The sequence below is a fragment of the Ranitomeya variabilis genome, chromosome 3, assembly GCF_051348905.1.
Source record: "Ranitomeya variabilis isolate aRanVar5 chromosome 3, aRanVar5.hap1, whole genome shotgun sequence".
In the NCBI taxonomy this organism is placed as follows: domain Eukaryota; kingdom Metazoa; phylum Chordata; class Amphibia; order Anura; family Dendrobatidae; genus Ranitomeya; species Ranitomeya variabilis.
Window position 1 is genome coordinate 724,446,386 of NC_135234.1, and position 27,299 is coordinate 724,473,684.

Here is a 27,299-nt window from a genome sequence, read left to right on the forward strand (position 1 = left end):
GAAAAAATAACAGTCCGAGTTTGGACAGTGTCCGTTTTTAACATCAAAGATTGACGAGTTTCATCAGTTATTCTCAGATAAAAACTTTAAAAAACCCCCCACTGTTGTAGGTTTCTCCACCTTCTCCTATGAGAAATCATCAATTGATGTGTTTATGAGCAGCATTGTGGCTCAGTGGTTAGCACTGTATGGTGGCTCAGTGGTTAGCACTGTATGGTGGCTCAGTGGTTAGCACTGTATGGTGGCTCAGTGGTTAGCACTGCAGCCTTGCGGCGCTGGGGTCCTTGGTTCAAATCCCACCAAGAACTGCAAGAAGTTTGTATGTTCTCCCCGTGTTTGCTGGATTTCCTCCAGGTTCTCCGGTTTCCTCCCACACCATACTGATAGGGAATGTAGATTGTGAGCCCCAATGGGGACAGTGATGATGAGGTCTGTAAAGTGCGGGGGAATTAATGGCGCTATATAATGTGACCGTAATAAATAATACAATGGGACAAAATTGAAAGTACACTTTTTCCATTGGAAGAACTTTCTCTTTGACCAGATATCCATTCAATATTTTCTAGAATCTGCTTTGTACCGTTATTTTCATTAACTGAGCACTCCTCCTCCTCCCATCAAAGTTTTTATCCTCTTAATATATTGCAGTGACCATATTATATAGCACTCTTGTTTACAATTGCTCATTTTGCCTTTTTACCCAGATAATCCTTCTATTTTCTCTGCTCTATGTAGAAACAGGAAGTCTCTTGTCCATGCATTCATCATCCCCCCTCTACTTTTCCTGACCCAGCTGCTCTCTCCTCCCACATCAGTGACTTTTGCAGTGACTTATGACTCATACAGAGAAAATTGACCTCCTGTTTCTACATAGAGCTTAGAACGATTCAGCTAGTCAGTTTATCATCCCATGATGTCATAGACCTAATGGAAAAGAGAAGAATTATTAGCTGGGTAGAAAGGCAAAATGAGCAATTGTAAGTACACAGTGCTGTATAATATGATGACTGCGATATATTAAGAGAATAAACATCTTTGATGGGAGGAGGAGGAGGAGGAGGAGGAGGGCTTCTTTACTGCAGTGCAGGATTCTCCACAAGGGCTCATGCCATTTTTTACTTTGCGTAGATTCTTCTAAATGGAAAAGCTCCACCTGCTGGTTAATAAAGGTATAGCCCGCCCGCCTTTTATGAACTTATTCTTCTTTGTCTCCGTATCGCAACACAGTAAATCGTTACAGTAGTAATGAACAGGTAATTGTAAATCTGTGGAGGACGCCATTACATTAACCCGTTACTGTGAGCTGGTGCATAGATCTGTTAGCTTTCAGGGTGCACACACGTTCAGAAATGTGATGAACGGCCTTAAAATGACAGATCAGTAAATGAGATCGGAGCTTTAGAGCCTGAAATACTCTGCTCCACTGTCAGGCAATGCTTTTACAAAAACATTGTTATTTGATAGAGTTGCCGGAAATTTACTTTGAGAATTATGTTGTGTTTTTTTTTTTTTTTAATGAGTTTTAATGAATAAATCAATGTATTATCAGTCCCTGTATTCCTTCCATACAGATTACACTATACTGTGGGGTCAGGAAACTATCGGAGGACTAAATGTGGTCTAATATGTCACGTACATTGGACTTAGGGCAGGGACAGACATCGCTCTTGTTTCTGGAGAACTTGCAGCAGAATGTCTGTGTCTCCAGCTCCTTCCTCCTCCATAGAACTGTATGGGCACCAACTGTCGTCTATCTCAGTAATGGGCACGTCTTCACGGAATAAACATTTTATACATGAATTGAGAACAAAAGATCCATCCACGAGGAGAGAGAAATGATATAGACGAGCTATATATGAGATACATTACAAAGTTGCTTATTCATGTGCACTATTGATTTATAACACTAAAATGTTTTCATACAGGACGTTGTTCCTTATGGGGTCAGACATTTCCTTACATGCACAGATTGGCTATGGATCACCCTGTAATGATAAGTCTCTGCTTCTCAGCAAGTCTTCGCCTTGGGCTCCCGCTATGTTACACTGCTTTTTAATGGGAAAGTGGATATTTACACGTAGCGGTAAAAACGACATGAGAAATGAGGCGGTGATTTAGCTGCAGGGTTTTTATACATGAAACATGTGTAATGAATAAGTAGATACCGTGCCACCTATGAGCTGCCAAAATAAGGCAGAGCTGCAATACCAGTCACAACCCATGGACAGGAGTGGCGCTATTTCTACAGGAAAAAAAAAAAAGTCAGTCATGTTCTTTACGCTCTTTACAACCAATTTTACTTAATAAAGGAAAAGAACCCAACGTGTTATATTATTTATTTGTAAAGAACATAAGTACAGATGGAGCAGAATTTAGTGAGAACGCACTGAAGTCTTCACGGTTCCATCTCAAATAGGTTTTCCCAGGAAGGAGTCACTGGGCTGTATCTCAGCCGTGTACCCAAGTGCTGGTGCAGAGGTAGACACGCGCAGGCCCTGATGGATCGAGCTACATTTCCATGAACAGAAATAGTGATCCCTCCATGCCGCCACTGGATCCCCTGCGGTCTGTACAGTCATCACTTTCCTGGTCCGCTCCGCTCCTTGCCATGTCCAGAGCTTGCGGGAAGGATCCGGTCCAGTTATTGGATGTCGGGTATTTAGGATGCGGCATCGAGACCGATCTCATAGTTGGCAAAACATCTAAATTCATTGGCGAGAGACCGGTTGTGCCTCGGAATAAATTTACACATTTTCAGTCCGAGGATCTGAGCCACTAAATCGTCCATCACGGCCCCTGGAAAAGGAGGAAACAAAAATATCAAAGGTTTAATTCCTCTAAAGGTACGAAAACAATGAAGTAAAAAAAAAAAAAAAATATATATTATATATATATATATATATATATATATATATATATATATATATAGATAGATAGATAGATAGATAGATAGATAGATAGATAGATAGATAGATAGATAGAGAAAACCAACCAGCACCCCTAATGTGAACACGTGCAAAGCTGCAAGCTGCATCATATAGACAAAAAAACACAGCAGCACATGTACATGTGTCTAGGCCATGTGAAAACACAGACAAATATTCAATATGAATTATACTTAAAAAAAATTTTTTTCAAAATTTTTTTCAAAATTTTTTTTTCATAAAACTTACAGTAATGAAGATTCTTAGCGCATAAATTGGCCAATTCATGTGTGCCCATCAACCACGGCAAGGTGATCTCCCTCTGATGGGTCCTACTCTACCGTACATGCCACTCTTGGGCCACCAGCCTACAACTATGGACAAAACATGTCACTCTGGGCTAAACCTACAATTTATGGGCAGGTAGAGCTGATTACCGCCACCTGCAAGGTCAATGGGAGGAGTGCAAGATCAGTATGGATGCAGCCACATCCAATAACTAAATAGAGAAAAAAAAAACAACCAGCACCCCTAATGTGAACACGTGCAAAGCTGCAAGCTGCATCATATAGACAAAAAAAAAGTTTTATTTATTTAGTTATTGGATGTGGCTGCATCCATACTGATCTTGCACTCCTCCCATTGACCTTGCAGGTGGCGGTAATCAGCTCTACCTGCCCATAAATTGTAGGTTTAGCCCAGAGTGACATGTTTTGTCCATAGTTGTAGGCTGGTGGCCCAAGAGTGGCATGTACGGTAGAGTAGGACCCATCAGAGGGAGATCACCTTGCCGTGGTTGATGGGCACACATGAATTGGCCAATTTATGCGCTAAGAATCTTCATTACTGTAAGTTTTATGAAAAAAAATTTTTGAAAAAAATTTGTAAAAAAATATTTTTGAAGTAGAATTCATATTGAATATTTGTCTGTGTTTTCACATGGCCTAGATTCATGTACTGCTGTGTATATATATATATATATATTAAAGAAAGGGAACAGCACAACACTTGTACTTATCTTCGGGTGCAGGGCCTCAGGCAACCAGTCCAACGATTGCACCAGATTCACAGAGATTCAAAGAAGAGGCAGCACTCCATAATTAAAGTGAAACATGTGTTAGGTTTAATCGACCCACATAGCCGGGCGACGTTTCAGCTCCATCTGAGCCTTTATCAAGGCTTGATAAAGGCTCAGATGGAGCTGAAACGTCGCCCGGCTATGTGGGTCGATTAAACCTAACACATGTTTCACTTTAATTATGGAGTGCTGCCTCTTCTTTGAATCAATCTCTCTCTCTCTCTCTCTCTCTCTCTCTCTCTCTCTCTCTCTCTCTCTCTCTCTCTCTCTCTCTCTCTCTCTCTCTCTCTCTCTCTCTATATATATATATATATATATATATATATATATATAACCTCCTTTTTCCCCAACTAAAAAATGTAACAAAAACAAATTTAATATTTGGTATCATCGTGTCTGCATTAGTCAGTGTAGTCAATATATAACATTATTTAAACCATAACTTAAGTGCTGGAAAGAAAAAAAAGTTCAAACGGCAGAATTACGGCGTTTCCATAGTGCAATTCTCCCCAAAAATGAAATAATAAAAAGTGATCAAAATGCCGTATCTGCCCCAAAATGTGGCACAGCAGTGGAGCTGTGCGAGGACTTTGATTTTTTTGAAGGCTGAGTCGGCATTTTAATGACACTTTTTAATGAAACCTTCCAAAGTGTAGTATCACCATCATAGTACTGACCTGGAGACACATATCGCCAGGTCATTTTTTACAGGATCATGAATGAGAAGAATTGCATTGTTTTCACTAGTTCACTCAACTTCGATTTTTTTTTTTCACGTTTTCAGTACATCATATGGGAAAATCAATGGGGTCATGCAAAACTAAAACTCGTCCTGCAAAAAAAACCCTCATAGGGTTATGTTTTATTTAAAAAAAAAAAAAAAAAAAGGATGGCTTTTAAAATAAAATAAAACAGGAAGAAAAAAAACAAAAGTGCAAAAAAAGCTAAAAAAAAATGAAAATAAATCACCAGGTCTTGAAAGGTGAAGATTAGAAAGATGCGATTTTGGGGGAACGTAGTGAGTGGTAGGCTAGCTTCACTATAGAGATGGAAGAGAGCAGCGGGAGAGAACGTGCTCAGCGGATGAGCGGGATAACAGCGGATGTAGAAAGCAGCAAGGCGTCAGTGCGCTGCCCAGGTAAAGTGTAAAGCGCAATATTCAGCCAATCATATTACCTTTATGGACCCCAAAAAAACTGTTTGACAAAATTTTCTCACGGTCTCCTTCTCATTTCCCGCTTTGCTGTGCACATACTCACCGAACACAGGACGCCATGAGGTTTGTGGTCTCATCTAATTACATTATTTGGACAGTGACACCGGACGTCACCATACAGCAGCATTAGTGTCATTACGTACCTGTGCACAACAGGATTTTCCCTTTGGTCAAGAATTGAACGGTCTCGGCAGTTTTGTGCAGACACTCTTCAGATAAGTACGGGGGGTCCGCTAATACGATATCAAAGCTGTGCTGCAGCAGCCGCTCTGGCAATTCTAATGGTTTATTATAATCGTAGAAGATGAATTCATCTCCATACACTGAAAACCGCTTGTCGTATTCCAGCAGGCACACCGCCACATCAGCCCCGACCAGCCCTTTAAGCTTCTGGTAGACGCTGGGAGCACTCACACAAGCGATCCTGAAGAGACACGAAAACCAGCAGCCGGATAATAAGGCAGTGAGGAAAAATAAATACAAGGACGACCATTATTAGTGTTCACTGGTATCTGTCCAAGTGAGCTGCAGACCTAAGGAAGTCCTCCGTCCATGTGCTGGACAACGAATCAGGAGGGCACCCCCGAAGATATGCAGAATACCGCCCATCGTGAGCATACAGACTAATCCAGAAACACACACTAATAACATATATACATGCGGGATATACGCACACGGGGAAGGCGCACACAAGGGATAGGCGCACCCAAGGGATAGGCGCACACAAGGGATAGGCGCACACAAGGGATAGGCGCACACAAGGGATAGGCGCACCCAAGGGATAGGCGCACACAAGGGATAGTCACACCCAAGGGATAGGCGCACCCAAGGGATAGGCGCACACAAGGGATAGTCACACCCAAGGGATAGGCGCACCCAAGGGATAGGCGCACCCAAGGGATAGGCGCACACATGTGACTATAAGGTCTTAGGTTAAGTAGAATGCACACAAATCCACATCAAATTCCTCAATAAAATTTAAGGAGAAACTCTCTCATGTAACACTTTTTCATGAAAAAAAAAAAAGATCTCATCTTAAGTAACATATTGCTAGGACAGGCCATGACTTTATACTCTCAGGCTGATGCAGGGAATGGTCGGCCATTGTGCAGTGCTGCGTCCCCTTCTTTGGCTTTTTGTGCACAACAGACAGACAGCTTAACTGACTTTGTCCTACAGTGTAATGTGTAAGGGGCCCGCAGGCAGAAGACAAGGGGTTACAGAGGACTTGTCACCAGGTCACATGTGTAGTTTTTGCTTTGATTTTATTCCCTCAGCGCCTGTGATTAAACAGTTTTTTGTTACTTATAAATCCGCCATACGACTCCAGAGATATGAGCCTTTATATTTAGTGCCAATTTTAGTGGGTTTTTATTTACCAAGTACGTGTGGCTCAGAGGATTCTTTGGGGCCGTGTCTTTATCTGCTCTGCATAATTACCCAGTGATACCCCTGGTAAAGGCCATAAAAATTACCAATAAATGAAAAGGCCCTTATCTTAGGAACAGTATGGTGAAATCAAGTAAAAAAAACACACACAAAATGGAAAATGGAATACTTAGAGGAAGCAGTGGGAATAAATAAGAGCAAAAATCAGGACACTGTTGACCTGGTGACAGGTCCTCTTTCAGAGTCCAGCATGTCCGATTTTGGATTCTTGGCTAGTTAAGCGGCCGCCATAGGAGTCTCCTAAAGAACAGAGGAACGCTGGGCAGACTGAGCTCTGCTACATATGGCGCAGTCAGTAAGGAGCGGTCCTGGCCGACAACTATCTATTATATGGGGCCCCTAAGTATCAACATGCCAAGATGTGAGCATGGTCACAGGGACACACAAGCAGCATCCCATGATTATTATTTATTTACATATCACCATTGATTCCATGGTGCTGTACATGAGGAGGGGTTACATACAAATTACAGACATCACGGCATTAGGCATTTATGGATCGCCATGGTAACACCTTACCTCCCATTTTTCCCGGATGCCTCCATTGCTTCTTTCGCCAGACTCAGCGCCGTTTCGTCATTGTACCAAAACTGGCTCAATTGCTGGTGACCAAAAATATGGAAATGTATGTTAGAATGATGCAAGGGCTCCCCCTGGTGGGCAGTTATGGCAATGGCAGCTTTATCACTCTGCAAAAACTATATCAACCATTACTGACCGACTTCACCTGTTAGTTACACGATTACATATTTACATCAGTCCCAAAGACTTTGCATCAAGGAGCAGCGCACATGGCCGACTGCTGCTCCATTGTAACAGAACACGGGACCCCTATTCCCGAGCCTGCACACAATACATAGGCAGGATAAGTCGGACCCCCATAAGGACGCTCTTACCCAGTCCTCTTCAACAGCTCCGACTGCAAACTTATCATAGTCCGGCTCTGACTTCAAAGACTCCCGCTGCTGCTGTTCAGTGTAGAAATCCTGCAACGCTGCCAACGTGTGAGCCGAGAGCTGAGGGACATCATCGTCATCATCACTGCCGTCCATCACTTGGATCAATCTCTGGAAATAGAAGAGTCATGTGCCACCGGTGTCTACTGACGATCGACCGTCTGAATGAGGCCTTTATTCAGATATGTGCTTCATGGACAGCACATGTACACATTATAGTCTATGGGGGGCTCACATGTCCATGTCTATGTCGTTCCTTAAAGTCAATGGGTCCATAAAAAATAAAGGACTGCACACGGATGCCATCTGTGCTAAGCAAAGGCTGCTCGTTTTTCTAACTGCTTTAGGGTATGTTCACACGTTCCTGATTTCAATCCTTTTTTTCAGGACTAAAAACCGCAGCTCTTGGCAGAAAACGCAGGTGCGTTTTTGGTGCGTTTTTGATGCGGTTTTTAGTGCGTTTTTTTATGCAGTTTTCTCTGCAGATTGTCTGTGTTTGACACAAATAAAGCTTTAACTGCAGTGGGGGAAAAAAAAAAAAGAAATGATGTAATTTCCTTGTCCAACCCTTTTCTTCTTCCATCCTCCATTTTGGGACTAAACACCAAAATGAGTGGACGTGTTTTGAATGACAGCGCTCCGCAGAGTGCTGAGCGTAGGCCAGATCACAGCCCGCGGATCCAGCTCTATCCAGCTATTTAAGTCTACGTTCACATTTGCGGTCTGCGCCGCAGCGTCGGGCGCCGCAGCGTCGCCGCATGCGTCATGCGCCCCTATATTTAACATGGGGGCGCATGGACATGCGTCGCACTTGCGTTTTGCGCCGCATGCGTCACTGCAGCGCACGCATCCGGGCGCAGAGGACGCAGCAAGTTGCATTTTTGCTGTGTCCAAAATCAATCAAAAAAAGGACGCATGCGGCGCAAAACGCAGCATTGTGCATGCGTTTTTGTTTGCGTTGTGTTGCGGTGCCGACGCTGCGGCGCACAACGCAAATGTGAACATAGCCTAAGTGCCACGTATTTAAGTGCCACGTACCACGTATTTCAGTGCCACGTATCACGTATTTAAGTGCCACGTATTTAAGTGCCACGTATTTCAGTGCCACGTATTTCAGTGCCACATATTTCAGTGCCACGTATTTCAGTGCCACGTATTTCAGTGCCACGTATTTCAGTGCCACGTATCACGTATTTCAGTGCCACGTATTTCAGTGCCACGTATTTAAGTGCCACGTATTTAAGTGCCACGTATTTAAGTGCCACGTATTTAAGTGCCACGTATCACGTATTTAAGTGCCACGTATTTAAGTGCCACGTATTTCAGTGCCACGTATCACGTATTTAAGTGCCACGTATTTAAGTGCCACGTATCACGTATTTCAGTGCCACGTATTTCAGTGCCACGTATCACGTATTTCAGTGCCACGTATTTCAGTGCCACGTATTTAAGTGCCACGTATTTAAGTGCCACGTATTTAAGTGCCACGTATTTAAGTGCCACGTATCACGTATTTAAGTGCCACGTATTTAAGTGCCACGTATTTCAGTGCCACGTATCACGTATTTAAGTGCCACGTATTTAAGTGCCACGTATCACGTATTTCAGTGCCACGTATTTCAGAGCCACATATTTCAGTGCCACGTATTTCAGTGCCACGTATTTCAGTGCCACGTATTTCAGTGCCACGTATTTCAGTGCCACGTATTTCAGTGCCACATATTTCAGTGCCATATTTCAGTGCCACGTATTTCTTTGCCACGTATCACGTATTTAAGTGCCACGTATTTAAGTGCCACGTATTTCAGTGCCACATATTTAAGTGCCACGTATCACGTATTTCAGTGCCACGTATTTAAGTTCCACGTATTTAAGTGCCACGTATCACATATTTAAGTGCCACGTATCACGTATTTAAGTGCCACGTATCATGTATTTAAGTGACACGTATCACATATTTAAGTGACACGTATCACATATTTAATTGCCACGTATTTAAGTGCCACGTATCACGTAGCCCACGAAGATCTTCCATGGAGAACAGACACATCCAGAGATATGTCTGCTCTCCACGGCTGCAGCAACACACTGACAGGAGCCATAGTTCCTGTCGGTGTGTCACTGCGCATGCGCGAGCGAGTTTACCGGCGGTCATTGACCCCGGCACTCTCGCTTAACGGCAGTGCTGCGCGGGAAAGTTCAACGCAGCTGTACTGCCGTTAACCGAGACGCCGAAGTCATTGAACTCCGGAACAGTACGCGATACACTGCTAGGAGCTTCGCTCCTGGCAGTGTATCGCCGGAGAGCAGCCGATCGGCGTGGGACACTCGTTTTATGGATTCTGCGGACAGGGAGTATGAATTTGATTTTTTATTTTGTGATTTTTTTCCTGGAGGATCGAGGGCTTCGCCTACCAGTGTGCTGTTGGTGAGTATATACTCTGTGTTATATGTTGTATGTACTGTACTGTGTGTCATGTATGTGTATTGTGTGTGTTTTGTGTAACTTTACAACTGTACTAAGTCGCCGGACACAGGGACAACTCTCCCATCCTAATACCGGATGGGAGTAGTAGTCCCATACGGCGACTTAGCACAATGGTGGCACTAGCGTCGCATGGGGACACGCACACACACGCACACATACACACACACATACACACACACATACACACACACACACACACACACACGCACACACACATACCAAATCAATCAAACGGCCGACACGATCCCCATGCGACGGTATGCCTCCATGTCTCTCCGCCCAAGCACTTCCGCCCACGCACTTCCGGCCGCTTCCCCGCACTTCCTGCTGCAGCGGTTCTGCACCACAAATCGCAATAAAACCCGCAGATATATTTTTGATCTGCGGGTTTTACTGCGGGTTTGACCTCACAATGGAGGTCTATGGGTGCAGAACCGCTGCTGTTTCGGGCAAAGAAGTGACATGGTCCTTCTTTTTTCCCGCAGCTATTCAGCGCGGCTTTTTTTTTTTAAATTCAGGATCATGTGCACAGTGGTTCCTGTTTTCCATAGGGTACATTGTACTGTACCCTGCATGGAAAAAAGCTGCGGAACCGCAGCGGCAAAACCGCTGCGGTTCCGCGGTAAAAAACGCACTGTGTGAACATGGCCTCAGGCTATGTGCACACGTCAGGATTTTGTCAGGATTTTACGTCAGGATTTGTAGCCAAAACCAGGAGTGGAACAATTAGAGGAAAAGTATAATAGAAACATATGCTCCACTTCTGCATTTATCACCCACTCCTGGTTTTGGCTACAAAACCTGATGAAAAAGCCTGACCAAATCCTGACGTGTGCACATAGCCTTATAGGTGGGAGAAGCTGGGATTTTATTTTTTTATTTAGAGAAAAGAAGAAGCCACACTGACAGTAAAATCAGACACACGGTTATTAAGGTGGCTGTCCTCTACTCGGAGAACCCCATCTTAATGACTATATTCTCCCATGTAAAATAAAAGAGCGAGATCAAGCTGCTGCTACAACTCACATCAAGACATCAAGCTGAAGCCACAGCTCTGGCAAAAATTAAGAGACCATTGCAAAATGTTCAGTTTGTCTGATTTTTCTCTTTATAGGTATATTTTTGAGTAAAATGTAAATTGTTCTTTTATTCTATAAACTACTGACAACATGTCTCCGAAGTTCAAAGCAATAAATTTTGTATTTATTTTCTGAAAATGAGAAATGGTCAAAACAACAACAAAAAAAATGCATTGCTTGCAGACCTCAAATAATGCAAAAAAAAACCCAAGTTCATAATCATTTAGAAACAACAATACTAATGTTTTAACTCGGGAAGAGTTCAGAAATCAATATTTTGTGGAATAACCATGATTTTTAATCACAGCTTTCATGTGTCTTGGCATGCTTTCCACCAGTCTATCACACTGCTTTTGGGTGACCTTATGCCACTCCTGGTACAAAAATGTAATCAGTTCTTCTTTGATGGCTTGTGACTATCCATCTTCCTCTTGATTACATTCCAGAGGTTTTCAATGGGGTTCAGGTCTGGAGATTGGGCTGGCCATGACAAGGATTTGATGTAGTGGTCCTTCATCCACACCTTGATTGACCTAGCTGTGTGGCATGGCGCATTGTCCTGCTGGAAAAAACAGTCCTCAGAGTTGGGGAGCATTGCCTGAGCAGAAGGAATCAACTGTTTTTCCAGGATAGCCTTGTATGCGGCTTGATTCATATGTCCTTCGCAAAGATTAACCTGCCCAATTCCAGCCTTGCTGAAGCCTCCCTAGATCATCACCGGTCCTCCACCAAATTTCACAGTGGGTGCAAGACACTGTGGCTTGTACGTCTCTCCAGGTCTCCGTCTAACCATTAGACGACCAGGTGTTGGGAAAAGCTGAAAATTAGACTCATCAGAGAAGATTACCTTACTCCAATCCTCTATGGTCCAATCCTTATGGTCTTTGGCAAACTTCAGCCTGGCTCTCCTTTGCTTCTCACTGATAAAAGGCTTTTTTCTAGCTTTACATGACTTGAGTCCTGCCTCTAGGAGCCTGTTACGAGCTGTTCTTGCCGTGCACTTCACCCCAGCTGCCATTTGTCATTCATTTTGTAGGTCACTTGATGTCATCCTGCAGTTGCTGAGTGACATCCGAATAAGATGACGGTCATCCCGGTCAGTGGAGGGTCGTTTTCACCCTCTGTTGGTCTGTAGCTTTGTTGTCCCCAATGTCTGCTGCTTGACCTTGTTGTAATGGACAGCCGTCTTAGAAATTTTAAGGATGGAGGCAACATGACGCTCACTGTATCCCTCTGCTAGTAAAGCCAGACTTGAGCCCTTCTTTCACTCACTCAAGACTTTTCTTTTCAACTCCTTTGGCATGGTTGAAAGTTATTTTTTCATTCCTATTACTTTTGGGATATTACTAGTACTTGTTTTGCCATCCAGCTTGTCTTATTGCAAGAGGATTGTGACCACCACAGCAGGGTTTTTTTTATATACTTTCCTTCGTTAAATAAGATTTGGTTCAGGTGATCACCTAATCAGAAGCACATTAGGTAGAATGAGGTGTACTCTGGTTGGAATTCAACTGGCACTGGAATGGAATGGCTGTCAGACATGGAGAGAAGCGGATTTTTATAAAACTGTGCAGTGGTCTCTTAATTTTTGCCAGAGCTGTATAACTCACATGAAGAGCGAGATCAAGTTGCAGCTACAACTCACATCAAGAACGAGATCTGCAACTAAAACTCGCATCAAAAGCTAAATCAAGCTGCAGCTATAACTCACATCAATAGCGAGATCAATCTGCAGCTAAAACTCACATCAAGAATGAGATCAATCTGCAACTACAACTGACATCAGGAGCAAGATCAATCTGCAACTACAACTCACATCAGGAGCAAGATCAATCTGCGGCTACAAATGTCATCAAGAGCGAGATCAAGCTGTAGCTACAACTCACATCAAGAACATCAAGCGGCAGTTATAACTCACATTAAGAGCAAGACCATGCTGCAGCTACAATTCGCATCAAGAACAACATCAAGCTGCTGCTACAACTCACGTCAAGTGCAAAATCAAGCTGCAGCTACAAATTACATCACGAGTGAGAACAAGCTGCTGCTACAACTCACATCACAGGAACTGCAGGCACGACAATACAGAATTTTGCACCAGACTGATTAGGATGGTGACACTGACAGCAGGACCTCAGATATTCAGGATATGTGACATATATTACAGAACATCAGACGTTACACCAGGGCATATTATCCTCTATCGCTCAATGATATGCATAGTGCACTACTGACAGTGTACCAGGTGATCTGTAACATGCTGATATGTCACTGCTCTTCTGTACTCACCTGTAGTAATATAGCAATCACTTTATAACATTGGATATTTTATAGTTATTAGATATCATATACCAGTCACATATCGTAACTTCAGATGTTATATACAGAATATATACAAAATATATCATAATAGTATAACCTTTTTACACGTGCACCGCTGACTGAGTGCTGGTAGTTTTCTTTTTTTATGTTTTTCATTATTATTCTGTATACCCCTCTGTATCAGGAGTTGTGGGGCCATAATAAGGTATTTGTATAGTGAGGACACTGCATGTCTCGTGGCTGTTCAACAGCTGCAACATATGCAGGCACGGGGACTCCAACCTATTTTTTGAGCACACCAAAGACACTCTGCTAGCCCCCCGAGCATGCTCAGATAACACCTTATCCCAGCAAGTTCGCTCGTCACTACTAATAAGCAGCAGTATCGTGCACGGCATCCAGACTTATTTAAAGGGAGCCTGTCACCTGAATTTGGCGGGACCTTTTTTCGGTCCGATGGGCGCACTATGTCCCGGAACACAGCGAAATACTTCCGGGACATAGTGCGCCAGCACATGCGCACTAATGCTTTTCGGCTTTGCCCGCAGTTGGGCAAAGCATACTGCGCGTGCGCAAGGCAAGATTGCCGTGCGCAGGAGTGTTCTACGGAGGACAGCGAATCAACTTCAAGCCAATATTGCAGCCAGCGGGAAAGGAAGGGGTGAATAAAACACCCCAAAAACACCGCCCATCGGACCGAAAAAAGGTCCCGCCAAATTCAGGTGACAGCTTCCCTTTAAGGCAATGCAAGGACATCAAATTTGTATAGGGAGATGATCCGACCAAATCCCCTGCGCTGTAAATCAGCAGGGGCCCTTTATGGTCTACATAGAGTTACATGTTATTTAGTGGACTGCAGGTGTCATTCAATCACTCAAAAATAGATCATTAGCTACAAAAGGACTTGGCATAACTTTACACATTAATTTTGTCTGAATCCGCCAATTCCTTTTGAAAAAAATAAATCAATTAAAGAATATATTGGTATTTTATTTGTGTAGGAAAAAAGAAAAATAGAAATTACAATCGAAAATTGGTCTTAAAGTTTAACTGTCTTTTTAAATTTTTAGTTCATAAATCATTAGTACATGTGAGAATAATTAAGGCGGGAAAGAGCAACGGCGGGAAGGAGCGACGGCAGGAAGGAGCGACGGAGGGAAGGAGCGACGGAGGGAAGGAGCGACGGAGGGAAGGAGCGACGGAGGGAAGGAGCGACGGTGGGAAGGAGCGACGGAGGGAAGGAAGGAGCGACGGAGGGAAGGAAGGAGCAACGGTGGGAAGGAGCGACGGAGGGAAAGAGCGATGGTGGGAAGGAAGGAGCGACGGAGGGAAAGAGCAACGGTGGAAAGGAAGGAGCGACGGAGGGAAAGAGCAACGGTGGGAAGGAGCGACGGAGGGAAGGAGCGACGGTGGGAAGGAAGGAAGGAGCGACGGTGGGAAAGAGCGACGGTGGGAAGGAGCGACGGTGGGAAGGAGCGACGGTGGGAAGGAGCGACGGTGGGAAGGAGCGACGGAGGGAAAGAGCGACGGAGGGAAGGAAGGAGCGACGGAGGGAAAGAGCAACGGTGGGAAGGAGAGACGGTGGGAAGGAAGGAGCGACGGAGGGAAGGAAGGAGCAACGGTGGGAAGGAGCGACGGAGGGAAGGAGCGACGGTGGGAAGGAAGGAAGGAGCGACGGAGGGAAAGAGCGACGGTGGGAAGGAGCGACGGTGGGAAGGAGCGACGGAGGGAAGGAGCAACGGAGGGAAAGAGCAACAGTGGGAAGGAGCGACGGTGGGAAGGAGAGACGGTGGGAAGGAGAGACGGTGGGAAGGAGAGACGGTGGGAAGGAAGGAGCGACGGAGGGAAGGAAGGAGCAACGGTGGGAAGGAGCGACGGAGGGAAGGAGCGACGGTGGGAAGGAAGGAGCGACGGAGGGAAGGAAGGAGCGACGGTGGGAAGGAGCGACGGAGGGAAGGAGCGACGGTGGGAAGGAAGGAGCGACGGTGGGAAGGAGCGACGGTGGGAAGGAGCGACGGTGGGAAGGAGCGACGGTGGGAAGGAGCGACGGTGGGAAGGAGCGACGGTGGGAAGGAGCGACGGAGGGAAGGAGCGACGGAGGGAAGGAGCGACGGAGGGAAAGAGCGACGGTGGGAAGGAAGGAGCGACGGAGGGAAGGAAGGAGCAACGGTGGGAAGGGGCGACGGAGGGAAGGAGCGACGGTGGGAAGGAAGGAGCGACGGAGGGAAAGCGCAACGGTGGGAAGGAGCGACGGAGGGAAAGAGCGACGGTGGGAAGGAGCGACGGAGGGAAGGAGCGACGGTGGGAAGGAAGGAAGGAGCGACGGAGGGAAAGCGCGACGGTGGGAAGGAGCGACGGTGGGAAGGAGCGACGGTGGGAAGGAGCGACGGTGGGAAGGAGCGACGGTGGGAAGGAGCGACGGAGGGAAGGAAGGAGCGACGGAGGGAAGGAAGGAGCGACGGTGGGAGGGAAGGAGCGACGGAGGGAAGGAGCGACGGAGGGAAGGAGCGACGGAGGGAAGGAGCGACGGAGGGAAGGAGCGACGGAGGGAAGGAGCGACGGAGGGAAGGAGCGACAGAGGGAAAGAGCGACAGAGGGAAAGAGCGACGGTGGGAAGGAGCAGGAGCGACGGTGGGAAGGAGCGACGGTGGGAAGGAGCGACGGTGGGAAGGAGCGACGGTGGGAAGGAGCGACGGTGGGAAGGAGCGACGGTGGGAAGGAGCGACGGAGGGAAGGAAGGAGCGACGGAGGGAAGGAAGGAGCGACGGAGGGAAGGAAGGAGCGACGGAGGGAAGGAAGGAGCGACGGAGAGAAGGAAGGAGCGACGGAGAGAAGGAAGGAGCGACGGAGGGAAGGAAGGAGCGACGGAGGGAAGGAAGGAGCGACGGAGGGAAGGAAGGAGCAACGGTGGGAAGGAGCGACGGAGGGAAGGAGCGACAGTGGGAAGGAGCGACAGTGGGAAGGAAGGAGCAACGGTGGGAAGGAGCGACGGAGGGAAAGAGCGACGGTGGGAAAGAGCGACGGTGGGAAGGAGCGACGGAGGGAAAGAGCGACGGTGGGAAGGAAGGAGCGACGGAGGGAAGGAAGGAGCAACGGTGGGAAGGAGCGACGGAGGGAAGGAGCGACGGTGGGAAGGAAGGAGCGACGGAGGGAAGGAAGGAGCGACGGTGGGAAGGAGCGACGGAGGGAAGGAGCGATGGTGGGAAGGAAGGAAGGAGCGACGGTGGGAAGGAGCGACGGTGGGAAGGAGCGACGGTGGGAAGGAGCGACGGTGGGAAGGAGCGACGGTGGGAAGGAGCGACGGAGGGAAGGAGCGACGGAGGGAAGGAGCGACGGAGGGAAGGAGCGACGGAGGGAAAGAGCGACGGTGGGAAGGAAGGAGCGACGGAGGGAAGGAAGGAGCAACGGTGGGAAGGGGCGACGGAGGGAAGGAGCGACGGTGGGAAGGAAGGAGCGACGGAGGGAAAGCGCAACGGTGGGAAGGAGCGACGGAGGGAAAGAGCGACGGAGGGAAGGAGCGACGGTGGGAAGGAAGGAAGGAGCGACGGAGGGAAAGCGCGACGGTGGGAAGGAGCGACGGTGGGAAGGAGCGACGGAGGGAAGGAAGGAGCGACGGTGGGAGGGAAGGAGCGACGGTGGGAGGGAAGGAGCGACGGTGGGAGGGAAGGAGCGACGGAGGGAAGGAGCGACGGAGGGAAGGAGCGACGGAGGGAAGGAGCGACGGAGGGAAGGAGCGACGGAGGGAAGGAGCGACGGAGGGAAGGAGCGACGGAGGGAAGGAGCGACGGAGGGAAGGAGCGACGGAGGGAAGGAGCGACGGAGGGAAGGAGCGACTGAGGGAAGGAGCGACTGAGGGAAGGAGCGACGGAGGGAAGGAGCGACTGAGGGAAGGAGCGACTGAGGGAAGGAGCGACTGAGGGAAGGAGCGACAGAGGGAAGGAGCGACAGAGGGAAGGAGCGACGGTGGGAAGGAGCGACGGTGGGAAGGAGCGACGGTGGGAAGGAGCGACGGTGGGAAGGAAGGAGCGACGGTGGGAAGGAGCGACGGTGGGAAGGAGCGACGGTGGGAAGGAAGGAGCGACGGAGGGAAGGAAGGAGCGACGGAGGGAAGGAAGGAGCGACGGAGGGAAGGAAGGAGCGACGGAGGGAAGGAAGGAGCGACGGAGGGAAGGAAGGAGCGACGGAGGGAAGGAAGGAGCGACGGAGAGAAGGAAGGAGCGACGGAGAGAAGGAAGGAGCGACGGAGAAAGGAGCGACGGAGGGAAGGAAGGAGCAACGGTGGGAAGGAGCGACGGAGGGAAGGAGCGACGGTGGGAAGGAAGGAGCAATGGTGGGAAGGAGCGACGGAGGGAAAGAGCGACGGTGGGAAGGAGCGACGGAGGGAAAGAGCGACGGTGGGAAGGAGCGACGGAGGGAAGGAGCGACGGAGGGAAGAAGCAACGGAGGGAAGGAGCGACGGAGGGAAGGAGCAACGGTGGGAAGGAAGGAGCAATGGTGGGAAGGAGCGACGGAGGGAAAGAGCGACGGTGGGAAGGAGCGACGGAGGGAAAGAGCAACGGTGGGAAGGAGCGACGGAGGGAAGGAGCGACGGAGGGAAGAAGCAACGGAGGGAAGGAGCGACGGAGGGAAGGAGCAACGGAGGGAAGGAGCGACGGAGGGAAGGAGCGACGGAGGGAAGGAGCGACGGTGGGAAGGAAGGAAGGAGCGACGGAGGGAAAGAGCGACGGTGGGAAGGAGCGACGGTGGGAAGGAGCGACGGTGGGAAGGAGCGACGGTGGGAAGGAGCGACGGTGGGAAGGAAGGAGCGACGGAGGGAAGGAAGGAGCGACGGTGGGAAGGAAGGAGCGACGGAGGGAAAGAGCGACGGTGGGAAGGAAGGAGCGACGGAGGGAAGGAGCAACGGTGGGAAGGAGCGACGGAGGGAAGGAGCGACGGTGGGAAGGAAGGAAAGAGCGACGGTGGGAAGGAGAGACGGTGGGAAGGAGCGACGGAGGGAAGGAAGGAGCGACGGAGGGAAGGAAGGAGCGACGGAGGGAAGGAGCGACAGAGGGAAGGAGCGACAGAGGGAAGGAGCGACAGAGGGAAACTACACTTCCCATCATGCTTCGCTCTTCCGGTGTCCCCACCCCTCGTCTACCCAGAAACCAGTGCGCTATATAAATGATTGGCGCTGGCGGTGACGGGCCGGTAGCCGCGCATAGTTGCTCGGCACTTCTTAGCGCGGCTTCCATAATTTGCCGGTGTCTGTGACATGACGGGTGACTGTAGCTGCCTTCTATGTCCCAAGTCCACGTCTGTGTACTTCCAGGCGGCTCCAATGTGCGGCTGTGCCCGCCCTGTGTGTACATAGGGGATATCGGCTACAGACGAAGGAGACCCGCATTCACACCGCAGACACGGCTTGAAAATTATTTCCTTAACATGTGCAGTCACCACTAGGAGGCGCTAACTGCACACGGGGAACTCAATGGCCTCATAAGGGGAGTTAAAGGAAACCTGTCACCCCGTTTTTTCCGTATGAGATAAAAATACTGTTAAATAGGGCCTGAGCTGTGCATTACAACAGTGTATTTTGTGGACCCCGATTCCCCACCTATGCTGCCGAGATGCGAACTCTGCTTCAGGAAAATGGCCGCCGCAATCTCCTTCTGCGCACGCGCGCCCACCGATCACCGATGAAATACAGCACATCGCGATCTTTTCACTCCCCTGTGACGTGGATTTGGGACCTTGGGCATGCGCACACCACTACGCAACCAACGGAAAACTAAGCAAGATCTGGGGGAAGACACCACGCCCTTTTGACCAGACCAGCCTGATTGACAGGCAAAAACGACTACTTTGGTAACGTATTTCGGCAGCATAGGTGGGGAATCGGGGTCCACAAAATACACTATTGCAATGCACAGCTCAGGCCCTATTTAACGGTATTTTTATCTCATACGGAAAAAACGGGGTGACAGGTTCCCTTTAAGTAATCCGAGCACTATGTCCAATGAACAGAGCACCGGCCGTAGCCACTGAGGGGCGCTGTGCTCCATACGAGGCCAATGTCTGCTGTACTATCGCTGGTCACTGCTCGCACCTGTCAGTCACTGTCAGCAGCATTCATACAGGGCAACCAACAATGCCCGTGCAGAGGCACCGACCGGCCCACTACTGCAATCACAGGAGACCCCGGTGCTAGAATGGTAGCTGGTGACCGGCTGAAAGCCCTGGTTCCCTCCATCCTGGAGATTTTGCTTTCCGTCTTGCATTTTAAAACCTATGTTTAAATGCGCTGTAGAAAACAGTTGGAGCGCCCCCACGTTAAGGGCAACGGGGTACTCGGTACTGGGTCCTTCGGTTCGGGGAATGTCACGGTGGCCCGACCCGGTCCATGGCCCTTTGAGGGGCATCCAATTAAAGGTGTAGTTTATATGATGTTCATGACACCACCTGTGGTATTCGGTCAGGGTGACCGACGCTGCTTAGGGGTCCGCTGGGGTGATGTGATGGCAGCTAGATGGTATACCTTCCCACAGGTGAAGTGTATCCCCAGGGCTTCCCAGAAGTGTGGATGGTGTAAGGCGCGGTGAATAACGAGGACACAAGGTTGCAGTCTCTTTACCTTTACTGAAGGCTTCAGTGTCCACAGTCCTGGGTGCCGGATCACGGGGTCGGCAGAGTCCCGCCGGTCTGAAGGCAAATCCAGAGTCTCCTTATCCAGGTGGAATCCAATAGCCTTCCTATGCACACAGTAACACAGTAGGTCCTCACTTGCTTAAGCTCTAATAAGGTCCTCACTGTTATTACTCTTCTCTCTCTGTTCCCCGTGGTCGGATAGAACAAAACCCGTATGACTGATGGCCTGAGGCTTGTTTATAGGGACCCTAGAGACACCCTGACCCCCACAATTTGCCACCGTGTCTTCTTAGGTATTAAGGTCGGGCAGCTAACTTGGAATTGACTGTCCTGCCAGTCTCTAAAGCAACGGCGTAGAGCACTTTACTACCTCGGTATTCTGGCTACCGGAACACGCACCAGAAGGATGCAGCTCCTCTCGTCTACTATCCTCTCTGGTATCCACTTGTTGTTATGCCTTAGTTTCTCACTCACTAGAACACGCTTCCCTTCAATGTCTATTTCTTAGGATGCTACCGCATGGGGTGCAGGCGCAGCTCCGTGGATCCTCGTCCTCCTCAGACCGCAGTCTGGATCTGACTGGACCTCGCTCCAGTCAGCTCGGTCTGATTTTTCTCTTTATAGGTATATTTTTGAGTAAAATGTAAATTGTTCTTTTATTCTATAAACTACTGACAACATGTCTCCGAAGTTCAAAGCAATAAATTTTGTATTTATTTTCTGAAAATGAGAAATGGTCAAAACAACAACAAAAAAAATGCATTGCTTGCAGACCTCAAATAATGCAAAAAAAAACCAAGTTCATAATCATTTAGAAACAACAATACTAATGTTTTAACTCGGGAAGAGTTCAGAAATCAATATTTTGTGGAATAACCATGATTTTTAATCACAGCTTTCATGCGTCTTGGCATGCTTTCCACCAGTCTATCACACTGCTTTTGGGTGACCTTATGCCACTCCTGGTACAAAAATGTAATCAGTTCTTCTTTGATGGCTTGTGACTATCCATCTTCCTCTTGATTACATTCCAGAGGTTTTCAATGGGGTTCAGGTCTGGAGATTGGGCTGGCCATGACAAGGATTTGATGTAGTGGTCCTTCATCCACACCTTGATTGACCTAGCTGTGTGGCATGGCGCATTGTCCTGCTGGAAAAAACAGTCCTCAGAGTTGGGGAGCATTGCCTGAGCAGAAGGAATCAACTGTTTTTCCAGGATAGCCTTGTATGCGGCTTGATTCATATGTCCTTCGCAAAGATTAACCTGCCCAATTCCAGCCTTGCTGAAGCCTCCCTAGATCATCACCGGTCCTCCACCAAATTTCACAGTGGGTGCAAGACACTGTGGCTTGTACATCTCTCCAGGTCTCCGTCTAACCATTAGACGACCAGGTGTTGGGAAAAGCTGAAAATTAGACTCATCAGAGAAGATTACCTTACTCCAATCCTCTATGGTCCAATCCTTATGGTCTTTGGCAAACTTCAGCCTGGCTCTCCTTTGCTTCTCACTGATAAAAGGCTTTTTTCTAGCTTTACATGACTTGAGTCCTGCCTCTAGGAGCCTGTTACGAGCTGTTCTTGCCGTGCACTTCACCCCAGCTGCCATTTGTCATTCATTTTGTAGGTCACTTGATGTCATCCTGCAGTTGCTGAGTGACATCCGAATAAGATGACGGTCATCCCGGTCAGTGGAGGGTCGTTTTCACCCTCTGTTGGTCTGTAGCTTTGTTGTCCCCAATGTCTGCTGCTTGACCTTGTTGTAATGGACAGCCGTCTTAGAAATTTTAAGGATGGAGGCAACATGACGCTCACTGTATCCCTCTGCTAGTAAAGCCAGACTTGAGCCCTTCTTTCACTCACTCAAGACTTTTCTTTTCAACTCCTTTGGCATGGTTGAAAGTTATTTTTTCATTCCTATTACTTTTGGGATATTACTAGTACTTGTTTTGCCATCCAGCTTGTCTTATTGCAAGAGGATTGTGACCACCACAGCAGGGTTTTTTTTTTATATACTTTCCTTCGTTAAATAAGATTTGGTTCAGGTGATCACCTAATCAGAAGCACATTAGGTAGAATGAGGTGTACTCTGGTTGGAATTCAACTGGCACTGGAATGGAATGGCTGTCAGACATGGAGAGAAGCGGATTTTTATAAAACTGTGCAGTGGTCTCTTAATTTTTGCCAGAGCTGTATAACTCACATGAAGAGCGAGATCAAGTTGCAGCTACAACTCACATCAAGAACGAGATCTGCGACTAAAACTCGCATCAAAAGCTAAATCAAGTTGCAGCTACAACTCCAATCAAGTACAAGATCAAGCTGCAGCTATAACTCACATCAATAGCGAGATCAATCTGCAGCTAAAACTCACATCAAGAATGAGATCAATCTGCAACTACAACTCACATCAGGAGCAAGATCAATCTGCGGCTACAAATGTCATCAAGAGCGAGATCAAGGTGTAGCTACAACTCACATCAAGAACATCAAGCGGCAGTTATAACTCACATTAAGAGCAAGACCATGCTGCAGCTACAATTCGCATCAAGAACAACATCAAGCTGCTGCTACAACTCACGTCAAGTGCAAAATCAAGCTGCAGCTACAAATTACATCACGAGTGAGAACAAGCTGCTGCTACAACTCACATCACAGGAACTGCAGGCACGACAATACAGAATTTTGCACCAGACTGATTAGGATGGTGACACTGACAGCAGGACCTCAAATATTCAGGATATGTGACATATATTACAGAACATCAGACGTTACACCAGGGCATATTATCCTCTATCGCTCAATGATATGCATAGTGCACTACTGACAGTGTACCAGGTGATCTGTAACATGCTGATATATGTCACTGCTCTTCTGTACTCACCTGTAGTAATATAGCAATCACTTTATAACATTGGATATTTTATAGTTATTAGATATCATATACCAGTCACATATCGTGACTTCAGATGTTATATACAGAACATATACAAAATATATCATAATAGTATAACCTTTTTACACGTGCACCACTGACTGAGTGCTGGTAGTTTTCTTTTTTATGTTTTTCATTATTATTCTGTATGCCCCTCTGTATCAGGAGTTGTGGGGCCATAATAAGGTATTTGTATAGTGAGGACACTGCATGTCTGGTGGCTGTTCAACAGCTGCAACATATGCAGGCACGGGGACTCCAACCTATTTTTTGAGCACACCAAAGACACTCTGCTAGCCCCCCAAGCATGCTCAGATAACACCATATCCCAGCACGTTCGCTCGTCACTACTAATAAGCAGCAGTATCGTGCACGGCATCCAGACTTATTTAAAGGGAGCCTGTCACCTGAATTTGGCGGGACCTTTTTTCGGTCCGATGGGTGCACTATGTCCCGGAACACAGCAAAATACTTCCGGGACATAGTGCGCCAGCACATGCGCACTAATGCTTTCGGCTTTGCCCGCAGTTGGGCAAAGCATACTGCGCGTGCGCAAGGCAAGATTGCCGTGCGCAGGAGTGTTCTACGGAGGACAGCGAATCAACTTCAAGCCAATATTGCGGCCAGCGTGCAGCCAGCAGGAAAGGAAGGGGTGAATAAAAGACCCGAAAACACCGCCCATAGGACCAAAAAAAGGTCCCGCCAAATTCAGGTGACAGCTTCCCTTTAAGGCAATGCAAGGACATCAAATTTGTATAGGGAGATGATCCGACCAAATCCCCTGCGCTGTAAATCAGCAGGGGCCCTTTATGGTCTACATAGAGTTACATGTTATTTAGTGGACTGCAGGTGTCATTCAGTCACTCAAAAATAGATCATTAGCTACAAAAGGACTTGGCATAACTTTACACATTAATTTTGTCTGAATCCGCCAATTCCTTTTGAAAAAAATAAATCAATTAAAGAATATATTGGTATTTTATTTGTGTAGGAAAAAAGAAAAATAGAAATTACAATCGAAAATTGGTCTTAAAGTTTAACTGTCTTTTTACATTTTTAGTTCATAAATCATTAGTACATGTGAGAATAATTAAGGCGGGAAGGAGCGACGGCGGGAAGGAAGGAGCGACTGAGGGAAAGAGCGACGGTGGGAAGGAGCGACGGTGGGAAGGAGCGACTGAGGGAAAGAGAGACGGTGGGAAGGAGAGACGGTGGGAAGGAAGGAGCGACGGTGGGAAGGAAGGAGCGACGGTGGGAAGGAGCGACGGTGGGAAGGAGCGACGGAGGGAAGGAGCGACGGAGGGAAGGAGCGACGGAGGGAAGGAGCGACGGAGGGAAGGAGCGACGGTGGGAAGGAAGGAAGGAGCGACGGAGGGAAGGAGCGACGGTGGGAAGGAGCGACGGAGGGAAGGAGCGACGGAGGGAAGGAGCGACGGAGGGAAGGAGCGACGGTGGGAAGGAAGGAAGGAGCGACGGAGGGAAAGAGCGACGGTGGGAAGGAGCGACGGTGGGAAGGAGCGACGGTGGGAAGGAGCGACGGTGGGAAGGAGCGACGGTGGGAAGGAGCGACGGAGGGAAGGAGCGACGGAGGGAAGGAAGGAGCGATGGAGGGAAAGAGCAACGGTGGGAAGGAGCGACGGAGGGAAGGAGCAACGGAGGGAAGGAGCGACGGTGGGAAGGAAGGAGCGACGGAGGGAAAGAGCGACAGTGGGAAGGAGCGACGGAGGGAAGGAGCGACGGAGGGAAGGAGCGACGGTGGGAAGGAGCGACGGAGGGAAGGAGCGACGGAGGGAAGGAAGGAGCGACGGAGGGAAGGAAGGAGCGACGGAGGGAAGGAAGGAGCGACGGAGGGAAGGAGCAACGGTGGGAAGGAGCAACGGTGGGAAGGAGCGACGGAGGGAAGGAGCAACGGTGGGAAGGAGCAACGGTGGGAAGGAGCGACGGAGGGAAGGAGCGACGGAGGGAAGGAAGGAGCGACGGAGGGAAGGAAGGAGCGACGGAGGGAAAGAGCAACGGTGGGAAAGTGAGTGATGGAGAGAAAGAGTGATGGAAAGATGGAGGGAGGAAAAGAGGGGGAAGTGGAGAGAAAGGGAAATGAGGTAGGACTGGAGAGAGAATGTGAGGAGAGAGCTTACACAGATTTTGTTGCGCCCTTCCCGACTACACCTCCCATCAGTTTATTCTGTATGAAGCCGCCCCGTTTCCCCAATACTCGGTGCAGACCGGTCACCATGGTGACACTGCCGCAGTGACCCGCACACAGGGCCGCAGTGACCCGCACACAGGGCCGCAGTGACCCGCACACAGGGCCGCAGTGACCCGCACACAGGGCCGCAGTGACCCGCACACAGGGCCGCAGTGACCCGCACACAGGGCCGCGCTCACACACTCGTGCGCCCGGTGCTGGCCGCCGCAGGGTGATGACGTCAGCACACCCCGCTGAGGCCGCAGCTGATAACTCGCTGTATACACCCATCTGTCATCATCAGTACAGAGTGATACAAGCTGCGACTATCGCTCCCCGCACTCACCTCACACATCGCAGCCCGGAGAGCAAGTTCTCTAAGGACGTCATAGAAAACTACACTTCCCATCATGCTTCGCTCTTCCGGTGTCCCCACCCCTCGTCTACCCAGAAACCAGTGCGCTATATAAATGATTGGCGCTGGCGGTGACGGGTCGGTAGCCGCGCATAGCTGCTCGGCAGTTCTTAGCGCTGCTTCCATAATTTGCCGGTGTGACATGACGGGTGACTGTAGCTGCCTTCTATGTCCCAAGTCCACGTCTGTGTACTTCCAGGCGGCTCCAATGTGCGGCTGTGCCCGCCCTGTGTGTACATAGGGGATATCGGCTACAGACGAAGGAGACCCGCATTCACACCGCAGACACGGCTTGAAAATTATTTCCTTAACATGTGCAGTCACCACTGGGAGGCGCTAACTGCACACGGGGAACTCAATGGCCTCATAAGGGGAGGTAAAGGGAACCTGTCACCACGTTTTTTCCGTATGAGATAAAAATACTGTTAAATAGGGCCTGAGCTGTGCATTACAACAGTGTATTTTGTGGACCCCGATTCCCCACCTATGCTGCCGAGATGCGAACTCTGCTTCAGGAAAATGGCCGCCGCAATCTCCTTCTGCGCACGCGCGGCATCCCACGGCCATTTTCCTGAAGCCGCGGCCAGCAGAGCGCCGCTTCTGCGCACGCGCGCCCACCGATCACCGATGAAATAAAGCACATCGCGCTCTTTTCACTCCCCTGTGACGTGGATTTGGGACCTTGGGCATGCGCACACCACTACGCCACCAACGGAAAACTAAGCAAGATCTGGGGGAAGACAACACGCCCTTTTGACCAGACCAGCCTGATTGACAGGCGAAAACGACTACTTTGGTAACGTATTTCGGCAGCATAGGTGGGGAATCGGGGTCCACAAACTACACTATTGTAATGCTCAGCTCAGGCCCTATTTAACAGTATTTTTATCTCATACGGAAAAAACGGGGTGACAGGTGCCCTTTAAGTAATCCGAGCACTATGTCCAATGAACAGAGCACCGGCCGTAGCCACTGAGGGGCGCTGTGCTCCATACAAGGCCAATGTCTGCTGTACTATCGCTGGTCACTGCTCGCACCTGTCAGTCACTGTCAGCAGCATTCATACAGGGCAACCAACAATGCCCGTGCAGAGGCACCGACCGGCCCACTACTGGAGACCCCGGTGCTAGAATGGTAGCTGGTGACCGGCTGAAAGCCCTGGTTCCCTCCATCCTGGAGATTTTGCTTTCCGTCTTGCATTTTAAAACCTATGTTTAAATGCGCTGTAGAAAACAGTTGGAGCGCCCCCACGTTAAGGGCAACGGGGTACTCGGTACCGGGTCCTTCGGTTCGGGGAATGTCACGGTGGCCCGACCAGGTCCATGGCCCTTTGAGGGGCATCCAATTAAAGGTGTAGTTTATATGATGTTCGTGACGCCACCTGTGGTATTCGGTCAGGGTGACCGACGCTGCTTAGGGGTCCACTGGGGTGATGTGATGGCAGCTAAATGGTATACCTTCCCACAGGTGAAGTGTATCCCCAGGGCTTCCCAGAAGTGTGGATGGTGTAAGGCGCGGTGAATAACGAGGACACAAGGTTGCAGTCTCTTTACCTTTACTGAAGGCTTCAGTGTCCACAGTCCTGGGCACCAGATCACGGGGTAGGCAGAGTCCCACCGGTCTGAAGGCAA

The 27,299-nt window shown here is 48.7% G+C and overlaps 1 protein-coding gene across 1 annotated transcript; it reads right to left on the reverse strand.

Moving 5' to 3' along the window:
• Positions 1–2,277: 2,277 nt before the first annotated feature.
• Positions 2,278–25,866, reverse strand: EEF1AKMT1 (EEF1A lysine methyltransferase 1). Its single transcript, XM_077298368.1, has 5 exons — positions 25,600–25,866; positions 7,564–7,734; positions 7,187–7,269; positions 5,362–5,642; positions 2,278–2,796 (listed from the first exon to the last, which is right to left on the reverse strand). Exons 1-5 carry the CDS (start codon positions 25,810–25,812, stop codon positions 2,660–2,662), a joined length of 885 nt encoding a protein of 294 aa, XP_077154483.1. The 5' UTR covers positions 25,813–25,866; the 3' UTR covers positions 2,278–2,659.
• Between the last annotated feature and the right edge of the window lie 1,433 nt (positions 25,867–27,299).